General features: G+C 39.3%; 1 protein-coding gene across 3 annotated transcripts in view; it reads right to left on the bottom strand.

The window, feature by feature from the left end:
• Positions 1-1,341: 1,341 nt before the first annotated feature.
• The window catches only part of pik3r5 (phosphoinositide-3-kinase, regulatory subunit 5), a 61,616-nt gene continuing 53,358 nt past the window's right edge, over positions 1,342-9,599 (bottom strand). For 2 of the 3 annotated variants that reach the window (XM_038270502.1, XM_038270503.1), the window contains exons 13-18: positions 8,738-8,831; positions 8,399-8,475; positions 7,254-7,347; positions 4,547-4,629; positions 3,807-3,922; positions 1,342-2,339 (exon numbers count right to left, since the gene is read on the bottom strand). In XM_038270502.1, the coding sequence (XP_038126430.1) occupies positions 2,189-2,339; positions 3,807-3,922; positions 4,547-4,629; positions 7,254-7,347; positions 8,399-8,475; positions 8,738-8,831 (615 nt within the window). In that variant the 3' untranslated portion in view covers positions 1,342-2,188. The remainder of the gene's footprint in view (positions 2,340-3,806; positions 3,923-4,546; positions 4,630-7,253; positions 7,348-8,398; positions 8,476-8,737; positions 8,832-9,599) is intronic. The other variant, XM_038270504.1, reaches the window with a different exon arrangement.

The raw sequence follows: 9,599 nt of genomic DNA, 5'->3' as shown, positions 1-9,599 counted from the left end.
ACTTTCCAGTTCACCAGATCATCCAGTCAGATTGATTCAAAGTTTTCTATCTAAGGAAAACCAGCTGATTGCATCGACTCATTGACTCTTCAGCAATCCCTCACACTAAGCATGCTTGTAGCGACAGTGGAGAGGAAAAACTCCCTTTGAACAGGAAGAAACCTCCAGCAGAACCAGGCTCAGTGTGAGCGGCCATCTGCTGAGGCCCACTGGGGTTCAAGGAGACAGAAGCAGACATAGAAAAAGAAGCATAGATACAAAAGGCAACTGTCAACCTGAGCATGCTTGTCAAAGAAGATGCATTTATTCAAAATACATCTTCTGCCCAATTTAGAATCAGTACAAACAGAAATTCTTTCATACTGTAAATAAATTCAGATGCAGAAGGGATTTTAACCCTTTATAGGTGAAGTTACTGTTTTATTATGACCTGCATCCCCCTTACAAACGGAGCACCCCCCCCCCCCCCCCCCCGTCTCTCAGTGAGGTCTGATATATTGTATGATATATTACGTACTGTAAATGAGGTTTAAAAACTGTAACAAGTTCAGCAAAAAAAGGTTAAAATAGGCCTATATTAGGGTGAGTGTCTGATTACACTGACCTTAATTTTTACCATCAAAATATAGTTTTTGAAAGTTAAAAAGTATTAAGGTCTTTTTCTGTCCTCCAATTAGACTCTTGGAGTGAAATTTCGATATTCAAAGTATTTCCCTGAGTGACCTATGAAGGGTTTAGACTAGAGTCAGGGTTACACTGCAAAAGCAATCCTAAAATGAGTGAAAAGAATCTTAGAATAAGTGTATTTACCTTTAATTTGAGCAGGTTACATTAGATGTTTAGCCTTAAAATATGAGATACGATGCACATGAAATACCGCAGTTATTTTTTTCTTATTTTAAATGTAAATTGTCTTATTCCATTCACACTTACCTACTCAATTCAAGAAAAACTGCACCAAATTTAAAAAATACTGACTTAGATTTACATTTTTTTTGTTCAGTTGCTTCAATATCCCAAAGAAATGTTCCTTTATCCAATGGATGCTTTATGTGCAAAATGTTTTAACCAAACTTCAAGGTTTAAGGGTTTGTAATTAGTAATTTTTTTCAGAATATATAAGGATTTTATATTTTTATTAAAAATTAAATATAATTAAAATTAATCTAACATCCACTGTAAGTTGTGGATATAAATATATATATTTATTTTTTTCTAAATGCTGTATTACGACAAGAGGAGGTTGTGAGGCTCTTGTGCTGATTATTTATTTATATTATTTTATTTTATTCTGGGTAAAATACCACAAATATATGTATAAAAGAAAAAAACAACAACAAATTAAAAAATATATTTTATTGTTACCCGCTGTGATACATTTTTAGAAAGTGCAGTTAATCAGTTGCATTAAATGTCCATTTGAAATCATCATAATATCCATCCGTTGACTTTATCGTTTATGGAGTCGGACTGAGATTTTTATTTTCCATGATTTATTACAGTACTGTCAGAATTTCAAGTTCAAATGATTTTAAACATAGAGTGGAAGTTTAATGGAAAGTCAATAGTGACCCCTGGTGGTCATATTTATAGCTGCAGTTAAAACTGTGACAATAGTAACTCCTTGGGAGAAATATTATCAGATTACATTAAAAAACAAACACATGACAGCATCTAGTAAAAGTTATAGTACATGAAATAATATCTTAAGAGCATAAAATGTACATCTATAGTGTGCTTTCTCAGATTCTGTCAAACAATCTGCATATAGTTAAGAATCGATTGTCAAGTAGGCTGATCAAGATAAAAACAGTTCCAGTGTGTTGGACTTATTTCACCAAACAGGTGAAGGTAATGCTGGTTTCACCTGAGAAAGAATATTTACCCTGATCAACCATCATACACTGCTACGTCACCGCGGTTAAAGTCAGTTCTGTCGAAAAACAACAAATAAGGAAGTGAAACCTTGACTGTGAAACTTGAAAAGTTCTCTTCATAACAGAAGGACTGCATTGCACAGATAAGGCGAGATATTCTGATCTGATTCAAGGACGGCTGAGCCTGGGGTGCGAGGTCGGACATGTTGGATCGAGAGTTCCCTGCATGTTTTTCCTTCTGAGCCGTGTGCAAAGTTTACGACGAATAAGAGAGGATTCTCTTATTCTGATGGATGCAGAAGGGGGAGCTTTCAGGGTAAAGCCCCGCTGAAGGTCACAATGGGCAGGCAGAGCAGGGAGCAGAAGGTGGGGTTGAGAGGCTGGATCTGAGCCGAGGCCTGGGATTTTCTCAGCCTCCAGTCGGTGGAGCTGTCAGGTTTGTAGCACACGGATATTTCACACCTGGATAAGACAGGAGGACACAGAGGTCAGAGAAAAGCCTCGATCACGAGCCAGAAGAAACCAAACCGGCAGAATTTAAGAGGAAATACCACAAGATGCAAACAGTCGTGTCTACGCTGGTGAAGATCACTTCATTAAATCTACAAAAATCACCTCTGCATCATTTGGCTCCTCAAGAAGAAAGTAACAGTCGCAATTGTGTAGTGTCTTTTTAAAGTTGTGAGAAAGCGGCTGTTCTAAATGCAGCGCTTCCGAATTCTCCCAGTGGTGCCCGACTTTACACCAGTGAATAAAGTGAATGTGATTGGTCGATTATCAAGGGGACGGGGTTGTTGTGGCAGAATGTTCGCAAGCAACTTTGGTTGTGTCCGGTTTGTTGGAAGCATCTTGCTAACCAGTTAGCATCTTAGTGCTAGCAGGTTCCCAATGGGAAATTCCATTGGGACCAAGTAGCACTAAATTGGTGCCTTAGAAACGACGCTGTCAAGGAACGCTATGGACAGCGGAAACATGCAAGAGGAGGAGAGTTTAGTGTCGGAGGTCGTGGCTGAGTCTCCTCCGTCATCCATTTTTTATTTAGAGGAGGAAAGCGGGGACGAAGATGTTGTGGAAGAGGACGCCAGGGCGGCAGAAGCTTGGTTTGGTGTAGAAGGCTTCCAGCCGTACATGTTTGAGCCCTTGCCTCGCAACGCTGCCAGTTCTGTTAGCTCTACGCCTGCCGAAGACACAGACGTCCATCCCCGTGAACACTGGGACGCAACTCAATGGGAAAGGAAAGGATTCTGGTTTCAACCGTTGCGTATATTAGCTGCGACACATGAATCAAGATGCTATGACCGAAAACATTTGATTGACAGATGAGCGTTGATATATGATTGGCCGAATTTAGGTGTTCAGGCTGACGTAGAACTAACTGGCCTGCAGAAGATAACGGAAAAAAAAAACTTTAAAGACAGATTTTTTTTTTTTAAATAGAAATTTTCTAACTTTTTGGACAACATTTTCTGAGAAAGAGTACATTTATATATTAAGCCAGAATGATTTAACATTTAAATATGATTTCCCTACGACTTTAAAAAACAATCCACTGGACTTTGTTTCCAAGTTTGAAGACGTTTCTCTTCTCATCGCTTTTTGAATTCAAATGTCAGAAATAGGGTTGGGTTCGAGGCTATGTAGACAGACCAATAGGAAATGGACGAACCCCCATTCCAAAAGGTTGGATCTGTTCTTCAGTTTCAATTTGTTTGTTTACTAAAAAAAAAATCAAGGCCTTTTTGGTCCGTGTATTTAGCCTCGAACTCAACTCTATTTCTGACATTTTGAATTGAAAAAGTGATGTAAAGGAAAACGTCTCAAACTTGGAAACAAAGTCCAGTGGATTCATTTTTTTTTTTTTTTAACTATCGTTTCTCTTTAAAAATCAGTTTATTGACTTTTCTGTCCACATAGCATCCGATGCCGTACCTGGTGACGCTTTGGAGTATTTTTTTCTCATCCTGGTCCAAACAAACGGCAAACGTTGTGTTTCCAACTCCGCTGACCTGCACCTTGTCGACCTTCACTTCTGTCACGCTGAGCTGCTGCAAAGAAGAAACGACAGAAGCCTTCAAACACCTTCATCTTCTTCGCTTTATCTCATTTTATAGCCGCAAAAATGTGGCTTTTATGGATTTCAGGTGAGAGAGAAACAAAAGGAAAGGAGTTACAAAATTTTTTTTATGTTCAGGCTGAAATGAAAAACTTCTCATACGAGCAGAGCCGTTTTATTTTTGCCTTCCATGTTTGTGGTAAACTGCAGACTGGACGCGTCAACAGCAGCGCTACTCATTTATAACCAGCCATCATTCTGGCAACTGATGCACAGATTTGTGTCAGACTATAATTACAGTAGCAGCCGCTCAAAATGGCCCTTCCAGTCAAAAAACCCAGCAGAATGTCACCCAAATCCCCTCCAATTTCCAGCAACTTGCCTTTTCCTGGGCGTGCATATTATTTTACTCTAACTCCACCTTTTCACTGAATTACAGGGTCTGACCAGAAGATGGCGCTTCTCTTTAGATCTTAATGTCCACACATCATGACAGAAAAAATATTTTAGTGCAAAGAACCAGCAAAGGACTAGCCAATGACCCATCAAGGACTAGCCAATGACTAGCCAGGGACTAGAAACCACAGAGACACGCTGATGTCACGTCATAGCTTACCTGGTTGTAGCCCTTCTTGCTTTTGCCGTTCTGTCTCTTCAGCACCTCGGTCATGGTGAGCTGCAGACACTCCATCTTTGAATCTGACACAGTTTCATGGAAACATTTAGCACACTTCCTCCTCTGACAAAACTTTCTCACACTTCAAGGCCATTTTTTACACAGACGTGAAAAAAATGAAACCAATGCAGCTCTGCACCCGCCTTTTACAGATTTTATTTTTTATTTATTTAATGCAATTCCATAAAACAACTAAACTATTCAGAAAATGATGGTTCTCTGTTTGACAAGATTTCTCAGCAGTTTGTTTTCCTATTTTTACTCACTACTATTTAATTGCACTGGTTAGTGGTTAAGACCAATAACTAAATTTTAAGTTTGGATTATGTTTTATTACAATGCCTAAGGCTGAAAAACAAAAACAAAATACAGCTCAGAAAAGGCACTGGGGCTGATTTTAGCTTAAAGAGACAGTTGTACCATTTTTATAGACCTTTATGTGATTTTAGGTTTATAAATGTTACATTTTGCTATAGATACTGATTCTTGCATCATAAATGTTTTATTCTATGGGTCAGATAGTTGAATAAAGCAATTTGGCACAATTTGGAGACGCTGGTGGCACCAAAAGTTCAAAACCCCGCAGCTCTGGAACTGTTGGAGCTACAGGTGTGAAATTATCTGCAGATGTGGTTGACATGATGTAGAACAAATGGAATAGAATGAGACCTGAATTTTCTCAAGCACCTTCTTCATTACTGCAGTTTAAAAAAAGACGTATTTTGATGTACGAGGTATTAAGAAAAAAAACCCAACTTGGATTCATGTTTGAAGTGATGCAGCTTAGGTTGTGTTTTACTCACTATTTTCATCTACATTTCCAGAAACTAGAAGGTGTTAGCTTTCAAATAATTTATCACACATGTAATTCGGGCTCACAGTTCCTCAGTTATTTGCTTCTCCATTTGGGTATGCAAAATTGACGAGGATCACTTCAAATTAGGTGAGTTTTAAGAGGTTAAAAAAACCTAGTAATACTGACTTAAATTCTAAACACTGAAAGCAAAAGCTGCTAGAAAACAGCACAGAATCATTCATCCTAAAGATAAAATAATACTAATTAATCCAGGCAGCAGATATTTATAATTTGCACAGATCTTTTCTATGGCTGCTATAACAAAAGCACCCTAAATTTAACATCTATAATGGTGCTATCTATATTATTTAAAGAAACACCAACAGATTTTAAGTGCTTAGTGCGCTGAATATTTTTGCATTTCCCTTTATTTCCAGTAACAGAAAGTTAACCAATTAATTAGTCCCTTCAAGCCAAACAGGTTCATCAGCTGGATTTAGTCAGTTGGAGGGACGTTGCTCCTTCATCTTTCTCACTGCCGTCAGACACAGATTTTATCATCTGTGAAAAGCATAAGTATTTTTTGATACCTATATAGACTGAAACAAATGGCTCACATCGTGATCTATATTTCAGCTGCATCACTCCTTGTTTGGGACACTTTAGTCTCGTATTTTTCTCTAGAAAACAGCTTCCAGTCAAACCTGCAGTTTGACTGGAAGCTGAATTTCTATTTATTTCAAAGGATAAACCTCTGAGAGGAAACATGAGCTGCTATAACAGACAAAAAGCTACAGACAGACGCAAGCCGGGCGATGGGAAAGAAGGAGAAGACCATGAGAAAAAGAGAGCAGAGAAAGTGTGGACTGCTGGAAGAACTGCGGTGAACTGGTGAAAGAAAAGTGAAATGGCGTGCTCAAAGATGACCCTGCACATTTAGAGGATGTTTGGCTCAACCTGCTGCTGTGAAGCAGGATTCTCCACCATGAACAGAATCAACAATAAATCTGGATCCAGGCTCAAAATGAGCTCCTTGATATGTGCTTGAGAATGGCTTAGTCTCCGGTTAAACCCAGGTTTAAAGCCTTGCAGGGCAGCCTAAAGCCCACTGCCAACATTAAGACAGAAAAAAGAAAGAAAATAACAAACCATCAACAAATGGGATAATATCGTCTGATAAGATTACATTTATATACATGTTTAAGCCATATTTTGAAATTTAAATATGACTTCCCTATGACTTTAAGCCATAAAAAGGGAAAAAAACGATCAGCTCAGGTGTTTGATAAAATATGGGAATCAGGAAATTATCTATAAACCAAACTGAACGATTGTTGTTGTCTAAGTCAAAAACAATTTAGATCTTAAAATAGGAAAAACTTCCTTTTTTAAATATTTTTATTTAAAAATTCAACGTATAAAACGGACGCATAAAAACCTTTATTTTATTTTAGTGTTAAATGCTGTTTAAAATAACGGATTATAATTAAAAATGTCTCTGGACCTTTACTGGTTGATGATTTTCTTTATTCAGACCCGCTGATTTTTAATTGCTTAATTAGACTGTATGTAGTAGAAAACTAAATAAAAAATAGTTTTTTAAATATCCAGGGTTACTGAGATTAAGAATTTCCCTATTGTTAGACAATAATAATGCACTTAAAATACCAAAAAATTGTGTATAATCAATAAATAAGTAACAACCATCAATTTTAGATCATATAGAAACTATTAAAACAAAAGTCTGATGGATGAAAAGCTGAACAGGAAAAGGATGCAGGCTTTTTTTTAAATAAAAAACTTAAATCTGCGTGTTTTCTTCAAACATTATAGCATCAGGCACCAACTTACCGAGTTCCTCTGGGTTCTTGCACGCTTTGATCAAGTTTACGGAAGTGCAGACCTTGGTTTCTCTTCTCCACTGACTTCTTCCACTGACCACCACCTGAAAGAGACGGAAGGTTTCTAAAAAACAGACGCTGGATGCTGGAGACAGGAAGCAATGAGGCAGAGTCATGCTGCACACAGCAGCATGATGTTCAGCCGTTCCACAGGAGGGATACTGCTCTACCACTAGGTGGAGCTAGAGTGGAACTGAAATACATTGTTGGGAAATTTAAGAAAGAAAACACTAATATTCAACTAAAAGGTAGGATGTTAATATTTATGCATGGAATGTATAATTTGATGAATCCACAGTCAGGAAGGAGCTTTTATTCAAATATTAAATAAAATATTGATCATTTTAGAGCCTTAAATATAGATTCACACTAAAATCTGTCCTGATAAAAATATTTTCCTCCATGAAAGGTGCTGACATTAAAAAGCAACAACTATTGAGTCTTCTAGCAGGACTCAGCCGGACTCAGAGGCTTTTAGCCGTGGTTGAAAAACAACAAAGATGATAAAATAGTTTCTTAGCTGGTCATCTGTCAACCGAGCTGAAAAATCAGCTGATTTAGGAAAAGTCTTGAAAGCATCCGAGCTCAGTGAGGAGAGACTGCAGCTCGTTAGGCAGATACTGTGATCGGCCAATCAACCAATCAACACACCAATCAATGAACCGTCAACCAACCAATCAATCACCAGTTCAATTATTGATGTTGATAAATTCTGTTAAGTTCAAATATTATGATTTATTTGTTGGGGGAGTGTCGGCCTAGTGGTTAGAGCAGAGCGCTGCGCTCTGAGAAAGCTGCAAGTGCCTGGTTCAATCCCCACAGCCTGCACTCTGGGTCCCTGAGCAAGACCCTTAACCCCACACTGCTTCCCGGGGGATGGATTAAATGCAGAGTGGGAATTTCTCCAATTTGAGATCAATAAAAGAAATAAGAAATTCAGTTCAGCAAAAATGACAAAAACTGAAACCAGCTGATTTTCTTCCAAAGAGGAGATTCATTAAAACCGTAATATTTTGCTCTCTTGCTGTGGGAAGAAATTGAGTATTCAGGGCAGGACATGGAGCAGTGCTGCAGTTCTAACCCAGGAGGCCTTACCCTGTTGTAGACCACGTCCAGGGTGAGGGGCACGGCCTCTCGGTCGCCGTCAATTCCGAACCGTTTACTGGCGGCACCTGGAACAGAAAGCAGGTCTACGTTCACACCAACAGCACCGTCAACCACGGCGTTATTAATCTAGCTAGTTATTGAACCAAAATAAAAAAATATGTCAGATCATTCATTTCCAGCTCAAGTGCAACTTTCGCTGGACATTTACATCTGTTTAGAAATGTAGCATAGACTGTAGGATTAGAAGGGATGTGCTTAGTTCGTCTTCTATAAGCGACGTATTTAACAACAGAATGAGGAGAGGTTGCTAGGAGCAACCAGGCTCACCCATGGCCTTGATGGCTCGCGTTCCCGCCGTGTGACCCAGTTCCAAGGAGTGAACGAACACCTCCGTCCTCCTCTCTCCACACGCCAGCATCAGCTGCAGAGCAAAGTACAGAATCAGTTCTATTCAGTTTATTTCTATAGCTCCAATTCACATCATGTCATCTCAGGTCACTTTCCAGTTCAACCAGATCATCCAGTCAGATTGATTCAAAGTTTTCTATCTAAGGAAAACCAGCTGATTGCATCGACTCATTGACTCTTCAGCAATCCCTCACACTAAGCATGCTTGTAGCGACAGTGGAGAGGAAAAACTCCCTTTGAACAGGAAGAAACCTCCAGCAGAACCAGGCTCAGTGTGAGCGGCCATCTGCTGAGGCCCACTGGGGTTCAAGGAGGCAGAAGCAGACATAGAAAAAGAAGCATAGATACAAAAGGCAACTGTCAACCAGCTCCACAGGCGGCCCCGTCCAGGAAACACACAGCCAGGCACACGAGCTCCGAGCCAGCTCCCATGTCAGAGGATGAAGAGAGCACATCCAGTTAGTCACAGTCAGAGAAACAGGACTACACTGGAAAACAGGCCAAGCTCCAACATCTAGAAACAAAGGTGTTGATGGCAGCAGCACAGCTGATATTTCTCTCCAGGATGGAGTCACAGCCAAACAGGAACAGACCAGATGAAGCTACTATGAGAAAAAGCAGAGAGAGCAGAACGTTAGAGATTGAACTAACAGATTCTGCAGAGTGGGAGAATAGAGATAGAATGAAGCAGAATGATGAAAAAGGGCTCCCTATGTCCTCCAGCAGTCTAAGCCTATAGAAAACATGATGGCTGGGAAATGCCTCAGCGAAGACTAACATG

This window comes from Cyprinodon tularosa, unplaced genomic scaffold (assembly GCF_016077235.1).
Source record: "Cyprinodon tularosa strain WSP-4 unplaced genomic scaffold, ASM1607723v1 ctg763, whole genome shotgun sequence".
NCBI lineage: Eukaryota > Metazoa > Chordata > Actinopteri > Cyprinodontiformes > Cyprinodontidae > Cyprinodon > Cyprinodon tularosa.
Note: the sequence above shows the minus strand (reverse complement) of the source record. Positions and strands in the feature narration are given on the sequence as shown.